This window comes from Anomaloglossus baeobatrachus, chromosome 2 (genome assembly GCF_048569485.1).
Source record: "Anomaloglossus baeobatrachus isolate aAnoBae1 chromosome 2, aAnoBae1.hap1, whole genome shotgun sequence".
NCBI lineage: Eukaryota > Metazoa > Chordata > Amphibia > Anura > Aromobatidae > Anomaloglossus > Anomaloglossus baeobatrachus.
The window spans coordinates 306,312,526-306,339,201 of NC_134354.1; the positions used below are offsets into that span (position 1 = coordinate 306,312,526).

At 45.7% G+C, this 26,676-nt stretch overlaps 1 protein-coding gene across 5 annotated transcripts in view; it reads right to left on the reverse strand.

The window, feature by feature from the left end:
* LOC142291396 (high mobility group protein HMG-I/HMG-Y-like) overlaps window positions 1-26,676 on the reverse strand; it is a 94,708-nt gene that overhangs the window by 26,022 nt on the left and 42,010 nt on the right. For all 5 annotated transcript variants that reach the window (XM_075335872.1, XM_075335873.1, XM_075335870.1 and 2 more), the window contains one exon: window positions 17,241-17,309. In XM_075335872.1, coding sequence (XP_075191987.1) covers window positions 17,241-17,309 — 69 coding nt within the window. The remainder of the gene's footprint in view (window positions 1-17,240; window positions 17,310-26,676) is intronic.

Sequence of the window (26,676 nt, forward strand, 5' to 3'; positions counted from 1 at the left end):
TAGTTTATTTTCACAGCTCAACATTATAAACTTCTGTGAAGCACCTGAGGGTTCAGGGTACTCACCAAACATCAAGATAAATTCCTTCAGGGGTCTATTTTCCAAAATGGGGCCACATGTTGGGGAGCTTCACTGTATAGGCACTTCAGGGGCTCTCCAAATGCAACATGGCGTCCGCTATTGATTTTAGACAATTTTGCAGTCAAATGGCACTCCTTCCCTTCAGAGCCCCGCCGTGTACCCAAACAGTTGATTTCCACCACATATAAAGTATCGCCAAACTCCGGAGAAATTGCACAATAAATTTCATGGTGATTTTTTTCCTGTTACCCTTGTGAAAAAAAAGCTACCTGGTTGAAATAACAATTTTGTGGTAAAATTTTATTTTTTATTTTCATGGCTCAACGTTATAAAATTCTGTGAAGCACCTGGGGGTTCAGGGTACTCACCAAACATCTGGGGCCTAGTTTCCAAAATGGGGTCACTTGTGCGGGGTTTCTGCTGTTTAGGTACCTTAGGGGACCTCCAAATGCGACATGGTGCCCGCAATCTTTTTCAGCCAAATATCCTTTCCAAAATTCAAATATTGTTCCTTCCATTCAAAGCCCTCCCATTTGTCCAAAGAAAGGTTTCAGAGCACATGTGAGGTATCACCGCGCTCATAAAAAAGTGGGTAACAAACCTTGAGGTCAAATTTTTGGAATTACCTCTTGAAAAAGTGAAAAAATTGATGCTAAAGCAACATTTTTGAGAAAATTATTAAAATTTTCAATATGACAACGCAACGTTAACAAAATCTGTTAAGTACCTGTGGATCCAAAATGCTCACTATACCCCTAGATAGAAGCCGTGAGGTGTCTAGTTTCCAAAATGGCGTCACTTGTGAGGGGTTTCTTCTGTTTAGGTACCTTAGCGGACCTGTAAATGCAACATGGTGCCCGCAATCTATTTCAGCCAAATTTGCTTTCCAAAATTCAAATATTGCTCTCTGTTCCGAGCCCTCCCATTTGTCCAGAGGTTTCTGACCACATGTGGGGGTATCCGTGCGTTCATAAGAAAGTGGGGAACAAGTTTTGGGGTCCATTTTGTTGTGTAATGTCTTCTAAAAGTGAATAAATTTGGGTTAGAGCAACTTTTAGGTAAAATTTAATTTTTGCTTTTTTTCATTCCACATTGCTTTTGTTCATGTGAAGCACCTGAAGGGTTAATAAACTTCTTGAATGTGGTTTTGAGTACTTTGGGGGGGTGTAGTTTTTAGAATGGTGTCACTTTTGGGTATTTTCTGTCATCTAGGCCTATCGAAGTCACTTCAAATGTGATTTGGTCCCTAAAAAAATGGTTTTGTAAATTTTGATGTAAAAATGAGAAATCGCTGATAAACTTTGAACTCTTCTAACTTCCTAACAAAAAAAAATTTTGTTTCCAAAATTGTGCTGATGTAAAGTAGACATGTGGGAAATGTTATTTATTAACTATTTTGTGTCACAGAAATCTCTGGTTTAAAATGGTATAAAAATTCAAAAGTTGAAAATTGCTAAATTTTCAAAATTTTTGCCAAAATTCTATTTTTTCATAAGAAGGGAATTTTGTTACTTACCGTAAATTCCTTTTCTTCTAGCTCTTATTGGGAGACCCAGACGATTGGGGTATAGCTACTGCCCTCTGGAGGCCACACAAAGCACTAAATTAAAAGTGCAAGGCCCCTCCCCCTCTGGCTATACCCCCCCCGTGGTATCACGGGTTCTCCAGTTTTAGTGCCAAAGCAAGAAGGAGGAAGCCAATAACTGGTTTAAACAAATTAACTCCGAATAACATCGGAGAACTGAAAAACCGTTCAACATGAACAACATGTGTACCCGCAAACAACAAAAAAACATCCCGAAGGACAACAGGGCGGGTGCTGGGTCTCCCAATAAGAGCTAGAAGAAAAGGAATTTACGGTAAGTAACAAAATTCCCTTCTTCAGCGCTCTATTGGGAGACCCAGACGATTGGGACGTCCAAAAGCTGTCCCTGGGTGGGTAAAGAAATACCTCATGTTAGAGCTGCAAAACAGCCCTCCCCTACGGGGGTGTCACTGCCGCCTGCAGGACTCTTCTACCTAAGCTGGCATCCGCCGAAGCATAGGTATGCACCTGATAATGCTTGGTGAAAGTGTGCAGACTGGACCAGGTAGCTGCCTGGCACACCTGTTGAGCCGAAGCCTGGTGACGTAATGCCCAGGACGCACCCACGGCTCTGGTTGAGTGGGCTTTTAGCCCTGAAGGAACCGGAAGCCCCGCAGAACGGTAGGCCTCTAGAATTGGTTCTTTGATCCATCGAGCCAGGGTGGCTTTAGAAGCCTGCAACCCCTTGCGCGGACCAGCGACAAGGACAAAAAGTGCATCGGCACGGCGCATGGGCGCCGTGCGGGAAATGTAGATTCTGAGTGCTCTCACCAGATCTAGCAAACGTAAGTCCTTTTCATACCGGTGAACCGGATGAGGACAAAAAGAAGGCAAGGATATATCCTGATTAAGATGAAAAGAGGATACGACCTTAGGGAGAAACTCCGGAATAGGGCGCAGCACTACCTTGTCCTGGTGGAACACCAGGAAGGGAGCCTTGGATGACAGAGCTGCCAGCTCAGACACTCGCCGAAGCGATGTGATCGCAACAAGAAACGCCACTTTCTGTGACAGCCGAGAAAAGGAAACTTCCTTCAGAGGCTCGAAGGGCGGCTTCTGGAGAGCAACTAGTACCCTGTTCAGATCCCATGGATGTAACGGCCGCTTGTACGGGGGCACAATATGACAGACCCCCTGCAGGAACGTGCGCACCTTAGAAAGACGTGCTAGACGCTTCTGAAAAAACACGGATAGTGCCGAAACTTGCCCTTTAAGGGAGCTGAGCGACAAGCCCTTTTCTAACCCCGATTGCAGGAAGGAAAGAAACTTGGGCAATGCAAATGGCCAGGGAGACACTCCCTGAGCAGAGCACCAGGATAAGAAAATCTTCCACGTTCTGTGGTAGATCTTAGCCGAATTCGACTTTCTAGCTTGTCTCATTGTGGCAACGACTCCTTGAGATAATCCTGCAGATGCTAGGATCCAGGACTCAATGGCCACACAGTCAGGTTCAGGGCCGCAGAATTCTGATGGAAAAACGGCCCTTGGGACAGTAAGTCTGGTCGGTCTGGCAGTGACCACGGTCGACCGATCGTGAGATGCCACAGATCCGGATACCACGACCTCCTCGGCCAGTCTGGAGCGACGAGTATGATGCGGCTGCACTCGGATCTGATCTTGCGTAGCACTCTGGGCAAGAGCGCCAGAGGCGGAAACACGTATGGGAGCTGAAACTGCGACCAATCTTGAACCAAGGCGTCTGCCGCCAGAGCTCTTTGATCGCGCGACCTCGCCATGAATGCCGGGACCTTGTTGTTGTGCCGGGATGCCATTAGGTCGACGTCCGGCACTCCCCAGCGGCGACAGATTTCCTGAAACACGTCCGGGTGAAGGGACCATTCCCCTGCGTCCATGCCCTGGCGACTGAGGAAGTCTGCTTCCCAGTTTTCTACGCCTGGGATGTGAACCGCGGATATGGTGGATGCTCTGTCCTCCACCCACATTAGAATGCGCCGGACTTCTTGGAAGGCTTGCCGACTGCGCGTCCCTCCTTGGTGGTTGATGTATGCCACCGCTGTGGAGTTGTCCGATTGGATTCGGATCTGCTTTCCTTCCAGCCACTGTTGGAAGGCCAGTAGAGCAAGATACACTGCTCTGATCTCCAGAACATTGATCTGAAGGGTGGACTCCTGCGGAGTCCACGTCCCCTGAGCCCTGTGGTGGAGAAATACTGCTCCCCACCCTGACAGACTCGCATCTGTCGTGACTACTGCCCAGGATGGGGGCAGGAAGGATCTTCCCTGAGACAATGAGGTGGGAAGGAGCCACCATTGTAGGGAGTCCTTGGCCGTCTGGGAAAGCGAGACTTTCCTGTCCAGGGACGTTGACTTCCCGTCCCATTGGCGGAGAATGTCCCATTGAAGTGGGCGCAGATGAAACTGCGCAAAGGGAACTGCTTCCATGACTGCCACCATCTTCCCTAGGAAATGCATGAGGCGCCGCAAGGGATGCAACTGGCCCTGCAGAAGAGATTGCACCCCTGTCTGTAGTGACCGCTGCTTGTTCAGCGGAAGCTTCACTATCGCTGCTAGAGTATGAAACTCCATGCCAAGATACGTTAGTGATTGAGTCGGTGATAGGATCGACTTTGGAAAGTTGATGATCCATCCGAAAGACTGTAGGGTCTCCAGCGTAGCATTCAGGCTGCGCTGACATGCCTCTTGAGAGGGAGCTTTGACCAATAAATCGTCTAGGTAAGGGATCACCGAGTGTCCCTGAGAGTGCAAGACTGCTACCACCGCCGCCATGACCTTGGTGAAGACCCGTGGGGCTGTCGCCAGACCAAATGGCAGAGCTACGAGCTGAAAATGGTCGTCTCCTATCACAAAACGTAGAAAACGTTGATGTTCTGTAGCAATTGGCACGTGGAGATAAGCATCTTTGATGTCTATTGAGGCAAGGAAGTCTCCTCTGGACATTGAGGCAATGACAGAACGCAGGGTTTCCATCCGGAACTTCCTGGCGTGCACATGTTTGTTGAGCCGTTTTAGGTCCAGAACAGGACGGAACGAGCCGTCCTTTTTTGGAACCACAAAGAGATTGGAGTAAAACCCTTGCCCTTGTTCCTGAGGAGGGACTGGGATCACCACTCCTTCCGCTCTTAGGGAGTCCACCGCCTGCAGCAGAGCATCTGCTCGGTCTGGATGTGGGGAGGTTCTGAAGAACCGAGCTGGAGGACGAGAATTGAACTCGATTCTGTACCCGCGAGACAAAATGTCCGTCACCCACCGGTCTTTGACCTGTGACATCCAAATGCCGGAAAAGCGGGAGAGCCTGCCCCCGACCGGCGATGCGGAGGGAGGGGGCTGGAAGTCATGAGGTAGCCGCTTTGGAAGTGGTACCTCCATTTGCTTTCTTGGGGCGCGTGTGAGCCCGCCACGAATCTGAGTTTCTTTGCGTCCTCTGAGTCCCTTTGGACGAGGTAAACGGTGTCTTGCCCGAACCTCGAAAGGACTGAAACCTCTGCTGCCACTTTTTCTGCTGAGGTTTGGTTGTTCTGGGTTGTGGTAAAGAGGAGTCTTTACCCTTGGACTGCTTAATGATATCAGCCAATGGCTCGCCAAACAGTCTATCTCTAGATAAAGGCAAACTGGTTAAACATTTTTTGGAACCAGCATCTGCTTTCCAGTCCTTTAACCACAAGGCTCTGCGCAAAACTACCGAATTGGCGGACGCCATTGAGGTGCGACTGGTAGATTCTAGGACCGCATTGATAGCGTAAGACGCAAACGCCGACATCTGCGTGGTAAGGTGCGCCACTTGCGGCACTGCTGGATGTATGATAGCATCCACTTTTGCTAAGCCAGCTGAAATAGCCTGGAGTGCCCATACGGCTGCGAATGCCGGAGCAAACGACGCGCCGATAGCTTCATAGACAGATTTTAACCAAAGGTCCATCTGTCTGTCATTGGCATCTTTAAGTGAAGCGCCATCCTCCACTGCAACTATGGACCTAGCTGCGAGTTTGGAAATCGGGGGGTCTACCTTTGGACACTGGGTCCAGCGCTTGACCACCTCAGGGGGAAAGGGAAACGCGTATCTTTAGATCGTTTAGAGAAAACGCCTTTCTGGGTGAGCGTCGTGCTTCTGGATTGATTCTCTGAAGTCAGCGTGATCCAACAAAGCACTCAATTTACGCTTGGGATAAAGGAAACGAAACTTCTCCTGCTCCGCAGCCGCCTCTTCTGCTGAAGGGGCTGGGGGAGAAATATCCAACAGCCTATTGATGGCTGAGATAAGGTCGTTTACCATGGCATCCCCATCAGGGGTATCCAGGTTGAGAGGGGTTCCAGGAATGGATTCCTGATCACTCTCATCAGACACATCACAGGGAGACTGATTGCGCTGAGACCCTGAGCAGTGTGATGACGTCGAGGGTCTTTCCCAGCGAGCTCGCTTAGGGTGGCTGGGGCTATCATCTGAGTCATAATCCTCGGCCTGTGAAGCCGGGGACCCCCCTGTGGGCTGGATTAATTCCAAGTGAGGGGGACCTGAGGACAGAGGCCTCGCCGTGCCCAAAGACTGAGCCCCATGCATAGATTGCAAGGTTTCAAGGATTTTTGCCATAGACACAGACATATTATCAGCAAAAACTGCAAAGTCTGTCCCTGTCACCGGGGCAGAACTTACAAGCGTCTCAGCCTGGGTCACTACCTCTCCTGACTCCGGCTGGCGAAGCAGCACCGGGTCGGAGCATTGCACACAATGGGGGTCATCGGAGCCTGCTGGTAGATTAGCCCCACATGCAGCACACGCAGTATACACAGCCCTAGCCTTGGCAGCCTTGCGTTTTGAGGATGGCATGTTGTTGCTTCCACAGAGGGATCTGGGAGATGCAGCCAGAAGCGACCTCACTGCAAGAAATACAATATCTCTATATCCTACACAGTACACCGATACACCGTGAGGCACTAGAGGGACCAGCACAGAAAAATCGCTTACCGCCCGCTTAAAAAGCGGGTGTGTGGTCGCCAGATAGCCCCTAGTCCAGGTCTCCCAGAGCCTTGCGTCCTTCCTCCAGCCAGACTGCATGTAATGGCTGCCGGCGTCCTGAGAGAGAAGGGGGGCGGGCCCTGGGCGTTCCTGGCTAAGAGCGGGAAGCCTGCTTCCCTCTGTGCCTAGTGTGAGGGCTGGAGCATGTAAATCAGGCTCCAGCCCTCGTCGCTGCTAGCGAACAGCGTCTCTCCCCTACCCTGAATGACAGGGTGGGGGCGGGAACGAATCGGAGCTGCCGGCGTCCTAGGCCCAAAAAGCCGGGGACTCAATTTATAACCGCCGCCGCCGTAAAAGCGCGGACGGCGGATCCCCGGCGCACCACAAGTCACAGCAGCGCCGCCCGGTCCAGAGGGGGTCGGCGCTGCGTTCCCATACACAAAAAATCCCCCAGTAATCTGTAGGGACACTAACTCCAACGTTGCGGTCCCCGGCGCACTACAACACCCAGCCAGCCCGGAGTGTGTCTGTGCCTGCCGGGGACACAGAGTACCTGTATGATGCAGGGCCTGTCCCTGATCGTACTCCTGCTCCGTCTCCATCAGGTTCTAATGGGTCTGTGGATGGAGCCCGGCGTCAGAGCTGAGAGGCCGGCAGGATCCCACTTCCACAGAGCCCTACCAGGGGATGTGGAAGGAAAACAGCATGTCAGGCTCCAGCCCTGTACCAGCAATAGGTACCTCAACCTTACAACACCATCCAGGGGTGAGAAGGGAGCATGCTGGGGACACTATATGTGTCCTCTTTTCTTCCATCCGAAATAGTCAGCAGCTACTGCTGACTAAAATCTGTGGAGCTATGCATGGAATGTCTGACCTCCTTCGCACACAAAGCTAAAACTGGAGAACCCGTGATACCACGGGGGGGGGTATAGCCAGAGGGGGAGGGGCCTTGCACTTTTAATGTAGTGCTTTGTGTGGCCTCCAGAGGGCAGTAGCTATACCCCAATCGTCTGGGTCTCCCAATAGAGCGCTGAAGAAATAAACGCAAAAAATATTGTCCTAAATTTGGTACTAACATGAAGTCCAATATGTGACGAAAAAACAATCTCAGAATCACCAGGATCCGTTGAAGCGTTCCAGAGTTATAACCTCATGAAGTGACACTGGTCAGAATTGCAAAATTTGGTCTGGTCATTAAGGTGAAAATTAGCTCCGTCACTAAGGGGTTAAAGAAGCAACACGTCAATTGTTTTTGTCATTTTGGCAGCGTTTGGCTAATAGAGTCAGAGAACTTTCAAAACGCAACCTAAATTAAAGTCCCAGCATTTAACATGCTTTTTTTGATGCAGAAAGCATGCTTTTTAGACAAAATAAACGCACGCGTTTTTGGCTTTATAATAAGGGCATGATATGTCCCTTTTCACACAGTCAGATAATTAATGAAAATCCATAATTTAATGCTATTTTATGCATACATTTTAAAACAGTTATAAGTTTAATAAAATTAGCTTTTTTGTGTATGATTTTACTCATGATTTGTTATTTTTTCCATTTTTCTCAAAGTGTTTGAATGTTTAAACTTTATTTAGTTGTGTATTTGTATTCAAAACATCTGACTAAGCAATGAAAAAGCAGGTAAATCGTGGTAAAAACGCGGCTAAAACGCGGTAAAAACGCAAGTGTATTTATAGCGTTTTTGTGGTCAAAACCAAATGTGACAGACAATTTCTGCCAGAGGACGTGTTTACAACTGCAAGTAACTCAACGCAAAGTGCGCACATAGCCTAAAGGTGTTTGCCCACCCCATGCCAGATACCGGCAGTTTGTTTAGCTGCAGGACAAGGAGAACAACCATAGTGAAATAATATTTTACTCATATCTCATAAGGACCAGGCGATTTGCATTTTTTTTTCCTTGTCCTTATTCCAAGAGCAATAACCTTTTTAGTTTTCACTACATAACAGAAGGTTTTTGTTTATTTTTGCAGGACGAGTTGTACTTCTCAATGACACCATACATTTTATCATTTGATGTACTGGAAAATGAGAAATAAAATCCAGGTACGGAGAAATAGCAGAAAAATACGTAATTACTTAGCGGTAATGTGTTTTTTCTGAACCCATGACAGCACCACGAGAGAGGGGATCCGCCCTTCAAGGACAGGAAACCTCCAGGATAAAAAGGGGCGGTACCTCTCCCCGCATCAGTTGGTTTACAGAGCATGAAAGGACCTCCGGAGGAAACATCATAACATAACCAGCACCAACATGAACCACGTGCAGCTAAAAGCCATCCAATTTATCCACATGTAGGGAGGGAATGTAAGGGTGCTGTCATGGGTTCAGAAAAAACACATTACCGGTAAGTAATTACGTATTTTTCCAGCACCCATGACAGCAGCAAGTCAGGAAGGATAAGGCCAATCTACAGTGCCTATAGCGAGTGAAAGGGGAAGACCATGTGGCCCCTGACAAGCTGCTCAATGGTGACATACGATCTTGCAGCTCAGGAGAGGTCATTGCCCTTGTGCAGTGAACTTTCAGACCTGCAGGCACATACCTACCACAAGCCGAGCAGACGAAGAAGTGGCTTTGCTGATCCACCCACCAAGTGGATTTAGAAGCCTTTAGCGTCCAGCATTTACCCTGAAAGAAAACAAACCGGACCTGCCTCTGCTGCATACAGATATTCCATAAGGAACAGCTAATGTCCAGGCAATGCCCCCCCCTCTTCCTGATCTTGCAGACTATCCCAAAGAATGGAAGAACAATTCCCTTTTGAATTAAGAAAATGATGACGTACTATTAGGAGGCAAGGAGGGGCAGGTTTCAGGACACCTTATCCTTGAAAGCTGAGTAATGGTGGAGCTAAGATAGGACCTGGAAGTCACTAACCCTACAAGCTGATGTGAAGGTGTCAGGAAGTCGGCTTCAGAGACAGTAGTTAAATGACATGGACTCCAAGGGATCAATGGGGCTTGGTTAGGCAGATAGGATGAGAATAAGTCCCCATGGGGCAAGATACATTGCGCAGAGGGCTAGACCATATCCGAACGAACCGGGAGTCCAGCGGACTCCAGACAGGACACAATGGTACCAGGTTGCAAGGGCCCATTAGAACTCTCAGTGAATGGAATGACAGACCCAGGGTCAACCCCTTCCGGAAAAACTCTAAGATTACCGCAACAGTGTTTGGTCCATCAGGGCTCACCCCCTGGAAGACAAGAATCCCTGGAGGCTCCCTGTTCAAGGACAGGAAACCAACTGATGCGGGGAGAGGTACCGCCCCTTTTCATCCTGGAGGTTTCCTGTCCTTGAAGGGCGGATCTCCTCTCTCGTGGTGCTGTCATGGGTGCTGTAAAAAGGGCAATTCCACAATTGTTTTGTCATTTACGGCATTCATTTTACAGTAAAAATGACCTGGATATAGGATGCAAACATGCATAGGCTTTTTATTTAAGTGGTGGAAATAAAATAAAAAAATAAAAGGTTTGCTTGTCGCCATTTCAGTGAGCCGAAATGTTTTCATTTTTCGGAGTATAAAGCTGCACGAGTGCTTGTTTTTTGTGCCCCGAGCCTATGTTTTTATGGATATCATTTTGGAGTAGATAAGAGGTTTTCCTTTTTTTGTGTTGCAGTGGGTTAAAAAAAAAAAAAAAAAAAAAAAAGTCAATGCTGCCATTTTCTTTCTATTTCTCGTTACGTCGTGTACCAACTGGATTAATTTTATATTTTGATAGATCAGACTTTTACGAACGCAGCACTATTAACCCCTTAGTGACGGAGCTAATTTTCACCTTAATGACCAGACCAAATTTTGCACTTCTGACCAGTGTCACTTCATGAAGTTATAACTCTGGAACGCTTCAACGGAGCCCGGTGATTCTGAGATTGTTTTTTTCGTCACATATTGGACTTCATGTTAGTACCAAATTTAGGACAATATTTTTTGCGTTTATTTATGCAAAAAATTGAATTTTGGCAAAAATTTTGACAATGTAGCAATTTTCAACTTTTGAATTTTTATACCGTTAAACCAGAGATTTCTGTGACACAAAATAGTTAATAAATTACATTTCCCACTTGTCTACTTTACATCAGCACAATTTTGGAAACAAATTTTTTTTTTGTTAGGAAGTTAGAAGAGTTCAAAGTTTATCAGCGATTTCTCATTTTTACATCAAAATTTACAAAAACCATTTTTTTAGGGACCACATTACATTTGAAGTGACTTTGAGGAGCCTAGGTGACAGAAAATACCCAAAAGTGACAATTCTAAAAACTGCACCCCCCAAAGTACTCAAAACCACATTCAAGAAGTTTATTAACCCTTCAGGTGCTTCACATGAACAAAAGCAATGTGGAATGAAAAAAAGCAAAAATTAAATTTTACCTAGAAATGTTTCTCTAACCCAAATTTATTCACTTTTAGAAGAAATAACACAAAATGGACCCCAAAACTTGTTACCCACTTTCTTATGAGCGCGCCGATACCCCACATGTGGTCAGAAACCTCTGTTTGGACAAATGGGAGGGCTCGGAACAGAAGGAGCAATATTTGAATTTTGGAAAGCAAATTTGGCTGAAATAGATTGTGGGCACCATGTTGCATTTACAGGTCCGCTAAGGTACCTAAACAGCAGAAACCCCTCACAAGTGACGCCATTTTGGAAACTAGACCCCTCAAGGCTTCTATCTAGGGGTATAGTGAGCATTTTGGATCCACAGGTACTTAACAGATTTTGTTAACGTTACGTTGTCATATTGAAAATTTTAATAATTTTCTCAAAAATGTTGCTTAAGCATCAATTTTTTCACTTTTTCAACAGGCAATTCCAAAAATTTGACCTCAAGGTTTGTTACCCACTTTATGAGCGCGGTGATACCTCACATGTGGTCTGAAACCTTTGTTTGGACAAATGGGAGGGCTTGGAACGGAAGGAACAATATTTGAATTTTGGAAAGGAAATTTGGCTGAAAAAGATTGCGGGCACCATGTCGCATTTGGAGGTCCCCTAAGGTACCTAAACAGCAGAAACCCCACACAAGTGACCCCATTTTGGAAACTAGGCCCCTCAAGGAATTTATCTAGAGCTTTGGTGAGTACCCTGAACCCCCAGGTGCTTCACAGAATTTTATAACGTTGAGCCATGAAAAAAAAAAAAAAAAAAAAAAGTTTTACCACAAAATTGTTATTTCAACCAGGTAGCTTTTTTTTTACAAGAGTAAAAGGAAAAAAATTCAGCATAACATTTATTGTGCAATTTCTCCTAAGTATGCTGATACCTAATATGTGGTGGAAATCAACTGTTTGGGCGCATGGCAGGGCTCGGAAGGGAAGGAGTGCCATTTGACTGCAAAATTGGCTGGAATCAATAGCGGACGCCATGTTGCATTTGGAGAGCCCCTGAGGTGCCTAAACAGTGGAGGTCCCCCACAAATGACCCCATTCTGGAAACAAGACACCTCAAGGCTTTTATCTAGGTGTATAGCGAGCAGTTTGAATCCAAGAGTACTTCACAGAATTTGATAAGCTTAGGTTGCCATATTGAAAATTTTCATTTTTTTCACAAAAATGTTGCTTCAGCATCAAATTTCTTACTTTTTCAAGAGACAACAACAAACCGTGGACCCCACAGGTTGTTATCCAATGTCTTATGAGCACAGGGATACCCCACATGTGGCCAAAAACCTCTGTTTGGATAAATGGGAGGGCTTGGAACAGGGCTGTGGAGTCGGAGTCGGAGTCGTGGAGTCGGAGTCGGAGTTCATTTTGGTGGAGTCGGAGTCGGAGTCGGTATAAAATGCACCGACTCCGACTCCTAAAATATATAATAAATTGGGGACAGTAGTGCAATGCAGAATGTGCTGAATATTTTACTAAATAATAACATTTAGTATAATGCTTATATTTAAGTGAAAAATTTATTGTAGTACAATGTGAACATCAGACATTTAATTGTTTTTATGATACAATAATCAAGATATTTGGATAGAACATAAAATATTTATTGGAATACAACTTTAGAACACAAAAAACTAATAAATTGTAAATATGTAATATATATATATATATATATATCAGTGTATACACACACACACAAGATATATATGCAATCTACTGTATATTACATAGTGTATTACATATTTACAATTTATTACAGTTTTTTGTGTTCTAAAGTTGTATTCCAATAAATATATTTTATGTTCTATCCAAATATCTTGATTATTGTATCATAAAAATTATTAAATGTCTGATGTTCACATACACATATTCATGTACTACAATAAATTTTTCACCTAACTATAAGCAATATATGTAGGAGTCGGAGTCGGAGCCGGAGTCGGAGTCGGAGCCGGAGCCGGAGTCGGAGTCGGAGCCGGAGTCGGTGCAAGAGAATTTGAGGAGTCGGAGTCGGAGTCGAAGGTTTGGCTTACCGACTCCACAGCCCTGGCTTGGAATGGAAGGAGCACCATTTGAATTCTGGAAAAGTTGAAATAAATTGCGGGCACCATGTCACAGCAGAAACCCCCCACAAGTGACCCCATTTTGGAAACTGGATTTTATTCAGGAGTATAGTAAGCATTTTGAATCCACAGGTACTTCACAAAAATGTTGCTGTAGCAACAAAGGTCTCACTTTTAGGCTATGTGGCCATGATCCAGCGACACGGCGTCTAGTACACAGTGTCAGCCTTCCTGCAGAGATGCGAGTGTTGTCCACGGGAGAACGCAGCTGCCCATGCCCACGATTTGGGTTCAGGCCGCTGTGGAGCTCTATGCTACCTGCAGAGAACACTCTTGTCTCCGCAGCATAAATTGACATGCTGAGGCTCAGTAAGCTGCACCACAGGTCAGTGTATGCTGCACCACAGGTCAGTGTATGCTGCGGAGAAGAGAAGCACATTGGGCATGAGATTTCTAAAAATCCTTCCACTGTGCTTCTACTGCACAATGCAGCGTTATGGACGCAGGGAAAACACTGCGCCCAAAACGCTGCAAACCCTGATCGTGGGCACACAGCCTAAAATGCTACAATGGATGAATGGATAGATGTCAAACATATATAACGTCCCACCCCCTGCATATTCTTAGCTGGCGCCCTTTAGTGCCTTTCATGTGGCACTAAAGGGTGCCTAGCCTTGCATTTAGCCCCCCAAAAAATTAAAATAAACGACGTGGGGTCCCCCCTATTTTTGATAGCCAGCTAGGGTAAAGCAGACAGCTGTAGCCTGCAAACCACAGCTGACAGCTTCACCTTGGCTGGTGATCAATTTGGAGGGCTCCCCAGGCTTTTTTTTTTTTAAAAAAAAAACGTGGGGTCCCCCCCAAATTAGATCACCAGCCAAGGTGAAGCGGACAGCTGGGGTCTGGTATTCTCAGGGTGGGAAGAGCCATGGTTATTGGACTCTTCCCAGCTAAAAATAGCAGGCCGCAGCCGCCCCAGAAGTGGCGCACCCATTAGATGCGCCAATCCTGGCGCTTCGCTCCAGCTCATCCCACGCCCTGGTGCGGTGGCAAACGGGGTAATACACGGGGTTGATACCAGCTGTAATGTCACCTGGCATCAAGCCCTGGGGTTAGTGATGTCACGGCATTTAAACAGATACCCGACATCACTAACCCAGTCAGTAATAGAAAAAAATAAAGACAAAAAAAAAAATTTGAAAAAAAAAAACTCTGAAACATTCCTCTTTCACCAATTTATTGAAAATAAATAAATTTCGGTCGCTGTAATCCATTTTGGAGGTCCCTCGGCGACTCTGGACCTTCTAGAATATGGGGGGCACGTTCAGGAAACGTATCCCCCCATTTTCTGGAAGAGCAAGCTCTCCATGAGCAGTGTGGGTGCAGTAATCTGAGAATACTGCACACTCACTGCCCCGGTCCAACCTAGAGCAGAGTGACCTGCAGAAACCTCATTCCAGAATATGAGGGGCACGCTCACAGAACGTACCCCCCATTTTCTGGAACAGCAGTCTCTCCATGTGAGGAGTGTGGCTGCAGATTACTGCACTCACTCTCCCCGGTCCACAGTGCAGCAGCGACGTCAGCGACCCTGCTTACAGGGATCCAGCTGACAGCCGCTGTCTGCGCATGCGCCGCCAGCTTTCAAGAAGGAGGCGGCGTGATCGCGGGGACGATGCACCAGCCAGGTAACGTAAGACCGGGGGCTGAGGGGGGGGGGGGGGGGGTGACCTAGCGGGACCTGGGGACAACTTTCTGTCACATGTGACGTGTCACATGCGGCAGAAAGAGCAGGATGAATGCGGCCGCGCGCTACTGTGCGCTGCGCGCCGCCATCTTCCACGCTCCGGAGGGGTGGGGGGGGGGGATGTTGGTTGGATAGATTTCTCCGGTACCGGGGGCCTTGGGGGCACTAAGGGCTTATATTTATTTCTCATCTGACATGTTTGATCACGTCAGATGAGAAATAAATCAATTTTACCGGCCATTTATTTTTTTTTTAATGTTGTCGCCGGTATACGGTGTATACCGGCAATCGCATTAACGGGGTCCAGAAAAAACACCCCGATTCATAATCTGGGGGGTCTCAGCTACCCCCGGTAGCTGAAACCCCCGAGATTTTCGGTCGCTGTGGGGCGCTACAGCGTTTTTTCGGGCCGCCGCTTTAAGCGGCGGAACAGAATAAGTACCCTGTTTTGCCGCCGCTTTAAGTCGTACGGCCGTCGTTAGGAGGTTAAAAGTTTTTTTTATTTATAACTTATTGGGGAAAGAAGGGGGGAAAGGGGGGTAATTTGAACTTTTTTTTTTAATCCTCACTATTTGTTAGTCTACTTAGAGGACTTGAACCTGCATTTCATAGCTTCTACTGTATACAGCAATGCCACAGTATTGCTGTATATAGCAAAAAGCAATATCAAACGACAGCAGGTGATTGAGGCCGCATCCGTTAGAAACAGATGATGGCTGAATATCACAGCCATCGTGTAAGGGTCAGCACACAGCGAGAAAAACGATGAGAGTGGAATGTGAAAAAAAAACACGCATTCCACTCGGACCAATATTACTCTATGGGGCAGCTCCCATGAGCGATTATTTTCTCAGCCCTAATCAGACCGAGAAAACAGTCTCAGCATGCTGCAGGTGCAATGCGAGTTTGTTTCACCCGCACCCATTCAAGTCTATGGGGGAGAGAAACATCGCACTGCTCTCGTGTTACACCGGTGTAACGCAAGAGCAGTGAAATTCTCTGTATTCATTTTTGTTTGGATGCATTAAGCAATATGGTTTAAGTGTAACTATTGATTTTTACACTGGTAATAACTTCCTTATTTATACTAAGCCCCTGCATTTGAATAGGCAGTATATAAGTTTCAAACTCAGTGTGTAACTGAGATATATTAACACTTGCGCATGCTCCTATGTATTATTACATGTTTGATACCATATGCCGGCCTGTCATATCTCCTTTGATCCGACACTTTATATACTTCACATTATTTATGCGGCTATTCTATGCTGATTATATAAACATCTGAATGGAGGGTGTGTTGGGGATTTATGCCTTGTTGGGCTTAAGTGTTTTTAATGTGTCTTTTTGTGTGCTCTTGTTGCTCTGAGCCAGGACATGTTTACACTAATTATAATAAAGCTTTTGTCACTTTTTCAAATTATTTGCGTGTTTGGTGATCCCAGGAGATCCCAACAGGTGGTGCCAATCTCATACCTAGAATTGAAGCAGTGCAATTCTCGCATCAACCCGCAACGGAGGATATGGGGAGATAAATTCCGCCCTCTCCTCCGCAGTGTCGGCCCCCCTGCACGCTGTACTGCGAGCGTGAGCTGAGTGTCATGCGAGGACTCGCACAAATCCCTGTGTGGCCTCAGCCTAACAGGAAAAATGCAGGCTCGGCTTGCAAGCCCGCTTCAAAGTCAGGGAGACAATATATATATCATACGTCATTTTTTACAAGCACGTTATAATTTCACAGTCATAAAACATGCATTGTCTAAAGAAAGTATGGATTTTTGATTCTGCAGTGCACAGGACGTTGACCAGTTCGTCATCTCTAGTCTTTCAGTCTAGGCAAAGAGGAGACGTTTGCTATACAACTTGCATGAGCTGTTCTAAAGCAAGCAGAATGATTGCCTTTGCTAAAAGCATGGAAGAGGAGACTGAGGTAGCATCTCAGCTATACCTCTGGATCACATCACCCACAGCAACAAAGAACCTAGCAGGCAGGGGAGTGGTGCACTCCTGAAAATAGGAACATGAAAATCCCTTTTGTTTTTAAAGTCAGGTCATCAAAGGGAGCAGGAGATACTTAACTAGAGTGGAGTGCCATTAACAGGGAGGCACCAAGCACAGCCTAAATATATATTTCTGTGTTGTCACAAATGCAACCACTCTTGAAATGCCATATTTAAAGGGAATCTCTCAGCAGGTTTTTGCTATGTAATCAATTCTGGGGACATGGTTGGACTCAACTGCACGTGCCAAGTTGACCTGTAATGATAATCTCCTGCTGATAAAACGCTGATTGTGTTGAAACCAGAAAAACAGGTAAGTGCTGGAATCCGGAATTATGGTGCTCAGAGTACATAGCAAAAAACTGCTAACAGATTCCCTTTAACACAATGTAATACTCTCAGACCATAAGTATTGAATGACCTTACCCTGCTTTCCTTTGAATCAATCACTGCCTGTGATTGGGAGGACAGTTTAGTCGGTTGACTTGAAGGCTCCTGAGTAAAAAAGGTAAACACTGGGTCAACACACAATTCTTTAAAATCACAACTTAACATGTTAAAATGAGTTGTACAAGATCAAAATTGCACTTCCCAGTCAAAAGCAAGAAACATGTCAACTATAGCTGACTTACGATAAAAAGAACAGCTTTAGTCAAATGCTAAAAGCATGCAATCAATGAATGCAAGAGTATAGATATGCATTACTGCTTCAAGGGAACCAATCACCAGGATTTTTGTATATAACCTAAACTCAGTGTTATACTGGCACTATCAGGCTGATTCTATACATACCTTTAGTGGTCAGCTCGGATGTTTAGGTTTTGAAATCCAAGAAAGTAAAGTTTATACTTGAGCGACAGCAGCTGAGGACCAGATAATATTGGGAGGGGGGCGTAATCATACTTATCCCCTCCCCCTGTTAGAATTAGCATGAGAATTATACAATCGATTCACTTTTTCACTTGCAGGACTTGAGATCATACCCCTGTGACCAGAAGGGGCAGGGCCTCAACCAACAAAGCTGATACCACAAAGCAACATTTTCCTATTGGCTGAGGCCCGCTCCTTCTGGTCACATGGGTATAACCTCACACGTCCTGCAAGTGGAAAAGTAAATCGATAGAATTAGCATGAGAATTATACAAGTCGATTTACTTTTCTACTTGCAGGACCTGTGTGCGGTTATACCCACGTGACCAGCCAACAGGAAAATGTTGCTTTGTGGTATCAGCTTTGTTGATTGAGGCCCCACCCCTTCTGGTCACATGGGTATGACCTCACACTGGTCCTGCAAGTGAAAGTGAATCAATGGTATTATACTTATGCTAGTTCTAACAGGGGGAGGGGAGAAGTATGAATACCTCCCCAGAAATTCTGACTCAGTTGTCACTAAAGAAGATGATGATTTTATAAACTTTACTTTCTTGGATTTTAAAACCTATACATCCGAGCTGACCACTAATGGTATATATAGAATCAGCCTCATCGTGCCAGTATAGCACTGGTTTAGGTTATATAAGAAAATCCTGGCGATTGGCTCCCTTTAAGGAAATTAAGAAAAATTGAGATATTTAGCATACAAAAATGGCAATTTCTATATCTGCCCAATAGCCACGTCAGGGCACTCTCAAGAGTACTGGGAACCTACACTAAACTGAAGTCTTTCTCGGTGTTTAATAACCAGTGCGTGGGAAAATAACCTACTAATAGAGAATAAAATCTCCTGTAACTAATGGGGGGAGGGTGCACAGTCAGAAGATATCACCCCATAATCTAGACGAAAAGACTGATGGCACACCCTAAAATGCAGTCTGAACAGGTGCATAACTGAAGTTGACAGATGCTCCCCCTCCCCTCTGGGAGATTACATCACACATCAGGGTGCAGGTCCCTGCTGTTAGCGACAGCCAACCTACTAATACCCGCTTCACTACAGTCGGAGAATAGGGGGCATGGTCACATCTCATCACGCCCCTGTTCTTTGCCAGAACAGAAGCAGATACCATGGGACTGTCTGTTACTAACAGGGAGCAGGCCACACCCCTTACGTGATGCAACGTCCCAGAGGGAAGGGGAGGTACTGTGAGGATATAGAACTGCATAGAAATCTGCACTGTGCTCATCTTTACAGTTTATGAGGACAGGGTCCGTAGAGGTTTTTTTTTTACTCTGCCCAGAGTACCCTTTTAAATAAAGCCAGCTCCATTTCTCAATGCTATGATATGTCACTATGTGGTAATAACCATCTACTTTTATCATATACCAGAGACTATATATTCAGAGACTTTTTTCATAACATGGCATTCTATGTCAGTGGTAAATTTAAGAAGTTATATTATAAAAAAAAAAAAACATTTGATGAAAATTATGAAACAAATTGCAATTTCCAAATATAGATGCCAGTATATCCTCAAAACAGTCACACTACACTACAATGCTACAGGAGATCAAAATTTTGCAGCAAGTTTTTTTTGGTACACAGACCTATTCAGTTGACGTGGCTGAAGGGGGTCTATATACTGGACCTCCCCCATCCCTCAGAAGTAATATAATTTTAAAAGCTGCACACCTCTATTGTAAAATATTGAAAGGGAATGTGTCAATTCTTTAGGTGCTGCCCAGGAATTAAATGGGTGGTCAAAAGTCAATAAATATCCATCTTGAGGCATTAATCTAAGCTAAACTATATTCCAATATACCTGTATTGAAAATCCCTACTGTTCCCCAAATGCACCAACTGCTACTGTATTTTTCTTTCCCATTTCCTCTCAGATGACGCTTTGTTTGAGAATCTAAGTGTATGCATTATCAAGAGCAGGGGGCAGAGGCTATGGCCACTGTCACAGCCCTTGCCCCCTCCTTTAAACAAAGTCATCAGCGACGCTCATTTCAGGGACTGCTCTGTCCCTTTCTATAAGCCGTGCACTGTGTAATCTGCGCAACAGCATCCAGTGGGTGTTGGCTCAGATCAGTAATAATCTGCCTGCAAATGAGGTGTCAATAACTGGGGTGCAGGAGACCAGTGATGTCACGTCAGTAGTGGAGGCAGCTGTAGTCTCCTGCATATCTGGTAAAGACGCTGCTCAGTTGCCGGCAGATTTTTTTCTAAGGCTACTTTCACACATCCGGATTTTTGCTCTGCGGCACAATACTGCGTTCTGCAGAAAAACCGCAACCGGCTTTTGTAACGCCGGTTGCGTTTTTTTTTTGCATAGACTTACATTAGTGCCGTATTGTGCCGCAGGGGCTTGCGTTCGGTCCGGTTTTTGCCGCATGCGGCAGATTTAGCCGATGCAGCGGCCGGATCGAACGTTCCCTGCAACGTTTTTTGCTCCGGCAAAAAACACCGCATCGCACCGCATCCGGCCGCTGTGGCGCATTTTTCAATGCATACCTATGGAGGCCGGATGCGGCGCGATGCGGAAAAAAACGCATCCGGTCGCCGCATGCGGTTTTTTCCACTGCGCATGCTCAGTAGCATGCCGCAACCGGAAAAAACCGGACGGGCCGCATGTAAAAACTTATGCAACGGATGCGGTGTTTTCGCCGCATCCGTTGCATAGTTTTCACAGCCGAATTGAGCCGCAGTGCTCAAACCGGATGTGTGAAAGTAGCCTAATCTGAGCAGACAACAGAGCAGACGCTGTCTGTGCAAATCGCACACTGCACAGCTTGCAAAAATTGTCTGAGCAGGAGCACAGTAGGGATGAGCATAGACCCTGAAATGAGCGTCACTGACGATGCTTTGTTTCAAGGAGGAGGCAGGGCCTGCAACAGAGACTGCCTTCTGTTTCTTGATGAGGCTTTAAAAGGGAACCTGTCAGCAGAAATTTCCCCTAAAACCTAAAAGATTCCCCCTCTGCAGCTCCTGGGCTGCATTCTAGAAAGGTCCCTGTTATTATTGTGCCCCCTTTCTGACCAAAATACAGAGTTTATAAAGTGGTACCTTTTTGGATTTGGATTCTGTAAAGGTGACACGGGGGCGGGCTGCCTGGCGTCAGTTATTCTGCCTCCTGCCGCTTTAGGTCCAGTGCTCCACAGGTCCCTGCGCATGCTCAGTGCTCATCTCTCGTGGATGAGCACTGTGCCCAGTGTCACCGCTGGTGACGTGCGCGCAGGCTTTAGATTATGGGCGGTGCTGTGATGTTTATTACCAAGCAACCGCCCATAATCGCGGGACCGCGCTTTCCCCCTCGGCGTCCTTCGTTCTGCGCAAGCGCGGTGCTGCTGACCCCACGTCACCTCCTTCCCATCTTGCCCTGAGGCAGGAAATAGAAGGAGGTGACGTGGGGTCAGCAGCACCGAACTTGCGCAGAACGAAGGACGCCGAGGGGGAAAGCGCGGTCCCGCGATTATGGGCGGTTGCTTGGTAATAAACATCACAGCACCGCCCATAATCTAAAGCCTGCGCGCACGTCACCAGCGGTGACACTGGGCACAGTGCTCATCCACGAGAGATGAGCACTGGGCATGCGCGGGGACCTGTGGAGCACTGGGCGGCGTCCACAGCTATGGAAAGGAGTGATGGGGGACGGCCTAAAGCGGCAGGAGGCAGCATAACGGACGCCAGGCAGCCCGCCCCCGTGTCACATTTACAGAATCCAAATCCAAAAAGGTACCACTTTATAAACTCTGTATTTTGGTCAGAAAGGGGGCACAATAATAACAGGGACCTTTCTAGAATGCAGCCCAGGAGCTGCAGAGGGAGAATCTTTTAGGTTTTAGGGGAAATTTCTGCTGACAGGTTCCCTTTAAGTATCACAGCATGTACTGGGATTCTCAATCAAGAGTCAAGAGAAAATAGGAAAAAAAAATACAATTGAAGTTCGATAGCATAGCTAGGGATTTATTTTTTATATATACAAGTATATTAGAAAATAGCTTAAAATTAAGGCCCTAAATAAATAGGAACTTAGATGGAATTTCCAGTTGACCCGACATCACAGAGGTGGGTCCCGGTCTCCCTGAGTGACTGGGCTGTGGGCGGAGTTTCACCACTCCTCACAGCTCAGCATGTCGCACACTCTTTCCTTCACTGCAGAGAGCCGAAAGCAGGAGCGATGCTGCGCTGTGACGAGCAGTCAAACTCTGGGCAATGAATATTAGGTTAGCACGCCCCTGTGGGCGTACCAACATGCTAAGGCTGCTTTCACACTACGTCTTTTTAACATGCGTCCTGAACGTTTTTTTGCTGCAAAAGCGGATCCTGCTTTTACAGCAAAAAATGCATCAAACGCATGTCTTATTTTACAGGATCCTGTCACTGGATGTTTAGGGGCGGGCATTGGAGTCATGTGATCGGGAGTGATGGGAACTAAACGTGCCAGACTGGGAGCCGGCATCTGACAGCTGCGAGGCTCGTAACCAAGGTAAACATCGGGTATACTTGCTTGGATACCAGATATTTACTTTGGTTACAAGCGTCTGCAGCTGCTAGGAGCCGGCTCCCTGCACACGTTACCAACGTAAACATTGGGTAACTAAGATAAGTGGTTACCCGATATTTACCTTGGTTACGAGTGTCCGCAGCTCTCAGGTGGGGGAGAGGGAGGGGGAGAGACAGAGAGAGAGAGACAGAGGGAGGAGAGAGATAGACTAATCACGGAGGCTGGCTTCTGGGCATGCTCAGTAGAGCAAGCAGGATCCTGTCTATCAGCACGCCAGCGTTCACATGCGTTTGCATGCTGTTTAGTCAGGATCCAGCAATTTGCAGAAGTTGGACGCAGCTCAAAAACGCTACAAGTAGCGTTTTTGAAAGATATTAAAAAACTGCAAGTCGCTGGATCCTCACTAACGCACGCAAACACAGGTGAACGCATGTTAACGCGAGTCCATTGCAAATGCATTGAAATGAAAACGTATTTGCACTGGATCCGTTTCTGCGTTAAAAAAACGTTCAGGACGCATGTTAAAAAGACAGTGTGAAAGCAGCCTAGACAGGGGAACTAATGCCCCTGCAACTAGTCCCTACGCTCATTAGCATATCAAAGGATCTTTAGAAACACTTTTTTTTTTAAAGATCTCTTAATGTTTGTATGCTGCTAGATGCTCGGTCAGTCAAGCAGGGATTAGAAATCTGCACCCACAACTGCTCGTATATTTTGTGCTTAAATACATACACATCCACAGAGGTGAATAGAGCCTTGCAAAAACTCAAAATGGCAGTTTTACTTAAAATACTTATAAAACAGAATTAACCCCTGGACAAAGGAACATAAAAAACGCATATCAGGGTGCTTCCTGACCTTTATGCCTAAGGATTTGCCCTATAATTCATCATTTGCATATGGCTCCATGTTTGTCTTTTGGCATTCATTTTTGTTTCAGCTTTATAATTTTGCAAAGAGCTATGTGATACTCCTTTGCCTCATTTTCTGTTAATAAGCACTTCTAACACTTTCCATTTCATGGTTTATTTTGGCCATTTCATACTTGTCAGGTTTCAAGTTTGCAAACATTCATGTGACACTCGTTGTCTGGTATACTTCTAACATTCTGCATCTTTAACTCTTTCTCTGTCATTCAACTTCTATCTATTTCTCTTCTACTTTATGGTCCATTGTGGCCATCTTGTGGATTTCTAAGGCTATGTGCGCACATTGCGTAATTACATGCAGTTACGCTGTGCTTTGTAGCGCAGCGTAACTGCATGCGTCCTGCGTCCCCTGCATAATCTATGAAGATTATGCAGGAGCCGTGCACACGTGGCGTCTTAGAGCGCGCGTTCTAAGTAGTGACATGTCACTTCTTCCGTGCGCTTTGCCGGCAGCTCCTGCTCTGTCTATGGCAGGAGCTGCAGGCAGAGCGCATGGAATCGGCTTTTTTTTTCACTACGGACATTTTCTGCTGCGATTTGAAGCGCACGTGTGCTCTTCAAATCGCTGCAGAAACTTCTGCAGTGACTGTACGCAACATGCGCACATAGCCTAAGGAAGTGTTATTTATCTTGAGTTGTGTTGGCAGTTTATTACAAAACTAGTGCCACTCCAACTTTGGGCAATCCTTCTGGTTAGGTCTTCAGAGCGACTTTCCTCTTCTGATTTTATAACATTTTTTTCAATAAAGATTTGACATTTTATTATATACCTTGGCTAGTTACTCTTCACTCCTGTAGGTATGTCTTTATTTTGAGTAAAGCCTAACACTGACCATTTATAGGTTATCTTAGCATTACTATGAAGTTTCCATATGTGAACATATCCTATAATTGAGTCGGGAGCTGCATTTTGCAGATGATAAATTTACACAAGGAAACAAGTTACGCGCTATATATGGTAGTTCAGTCAACAAGAAAAACTTATTTTCTCCAGTCCCTTCCATGACAGCATAGGAGGTTGTCTCTCCACGCCCTAATTGGGACAGGAAGCACAAGAGAGATTAAAAAGACCCTCCCACCTCCCATAGCCAGTGTCTTTCCTGTCCCCATAGGGCATGGAGAGGTTTTTGTTTTTCTCCTATACTGTGGTGGCCAGCGAACTGCAGTAGTAATTTTTTTTTCCCCTACCTAGCGGGGAACGTCACCAGTCGCTGGGGGGGGGCAGGCCTTTTCCACAGGAAGGCTGCCCTGAAAGCATCAGAACCACGGTAAGGATTCTTCTGTGGGCACTGCCATGTCTTCCTCTGCTTCAGCAGAGCCCAGCGTTCCCCCTGCCACAGTAAATGGCTGAGGGGCGGTCCCTTATGCCTGTTTTCAGGCTGATATTGTTGGCTCCTTCTGGTCTGTGGTTTCCAGGAGGATGAGCCTGCTGGATGTGTCAAGTCTGACAAGTGTGATGACAAGACTGAGAGAAACTTTGCCAGCAGTGTACGTATGTCCCTTCCATGGTCTAGTGGTAAGCTGATGACCTTGGGTGTGTGAGCTTGGGAGTTTGAATCCCAGTGGACGCTCCTGGATATTTGCTGTGTCATGGTCCCATGGGCTAGTTGCCTGGTCTCTGATGACGCCTCTCTGTTTCCATTGAATGGAGAGGGCAGGCATCGTGTGTATAGATTGTTAGGGCTGAACAACCGTCCCTTGTAGCGAGCTGCGGTCCATGATGATACAGGAGATTCAGGCCTCACTAGCCTCCCTCCCTGCTGCTGACCCTTCTGCCACAGAAAAGAGAACTCCAGTCATCTGATCATGAGGATGCCCTGATTCCGCCTCGGATGGTCCCGATAAAAAGGTTTTTCCTCCGGGAGGCCTGACCGGTCTTTTTTTCCCTCAGACGATTAGGGGATCTTAATGGAGCAGTTAGGAGCACCATGGGGTTGGAGGATGAGTAGGTCCTCCCCTCCGTTCAGGGTGAAATGTTCGCGGGCCTGAAAACCACTAGGCAATGGGGTTTCCTGTCCATGCTAGTGTTCTGGATCTTCTCTCAGGAATGGGATATCCCTGAGAAGCAATTCCGGAGTGTCCCCTGACACAGATTCCCCTGGAGAGTTCTGGGTTGCATTGGGAGATTCCCAAGGTGGAGGTGCAGGTGGCCAAGGTCGCTAAGCAAACAGCGTTCCCCTTTGCGGCCGATTCCCAGCTTAGGGATCTGTTATATAGGAAGGTCGAGAGCCTCATGAAGAAGTCCTGGGAGGCTTAGTCTTGCCTCCGCTTATGTCTCCCTGTCCCTCCTTCGGAGGCTCAACCAGTTGAGGCTCATATTCCTGGGGTACTCCTAGGGATGAAGTAAAGACAAAATCCCTTTCGGCGCTTCCGGAGGATAAATGGATTATCAGTGCAAGTTTGCAACAACTTCAAGAACAAGGGTTTATTAAGGGTTCAATAAAAAACGGACAATTACGGACAACGCGTTTCAGCTAACAAAAGCCTTCATCAGGTGTAGTTTACATTGCTGATATTAAGAAAATCTAATTTATAGACTGATCTGTCTATGTGTATGATGTAGGCGGGTATGAGGAACATGGGTGTGTACTTCCAATTAGATTAGCACTAAACCTCGAAGAGGTAAATGGTGGTTCTTGGGCTGAAATCCTTATATGGATCATGTGTAGGGGCAAGCAAATATTGCTGCTATGCATGAATGATACAATTTATGAATGAAAAGAATAAAAATTCTAATTGTTAATAAGGAAAATTTTGGTGTTTAAAATATGCGGTGATATAAAACACAATAAATTATTCAGATTAAAAACACAATTTTTTTTTTTTTTTTTCAAAAAAAAAAACAAAACAAAAAAGGTACATATACATTTAGACATTGTCTCTTATTTATATATGTACCTTTTTTGTTTTGTTTTTTTTGTTTTTTTTTTTCTCTCTCTTTGTCTCATTTATAAATGCAATATATCTGGAAGTGATTTTTATATAAGTGCATTAATTTTAAACTATTCTCTAAAGGAAAAAGGAAGGAAAGGGAGAGAGCAAAAGGGGAAAGGGAGAGAGGAAAGAAGGGAAAGGAAAGGAGGGAAAGGGAAAGAAAAAGGGAAAAAAAAAAAAAAATTGTGTTTTTAATCTGAATAATTTATTATGTGTTTTATATCACCGCATATTTTAAACACCAAAATTTTCCTTATTAACAATTAGAATTTTTATTCTTTTCATTCATAAATTGTATCATTCATGCATAGCAGCAATATTTGCTTGCCCCTACACATGATCCATATAAGGATTTCAGCACAAGAACCACCATTTACCTCTTCGAGGTTGAGTGCTAATCTAATTGGAAGTACACACCCATGTTCCTCATACCCGCCTACATCATACACATAGACAGATCAGTCTATAAATTAGATTTTCTTAATACCAGCAATGTAAACTACACCTGATGAAGGCTTTTGTTAGCTGAAACGCGTTGTCCGTAATTGTCCGTTTTTTATTGAACCCTTAATAAACCCTTGTTCTTGAAGTTGTTGCAAACTTGCACTGATA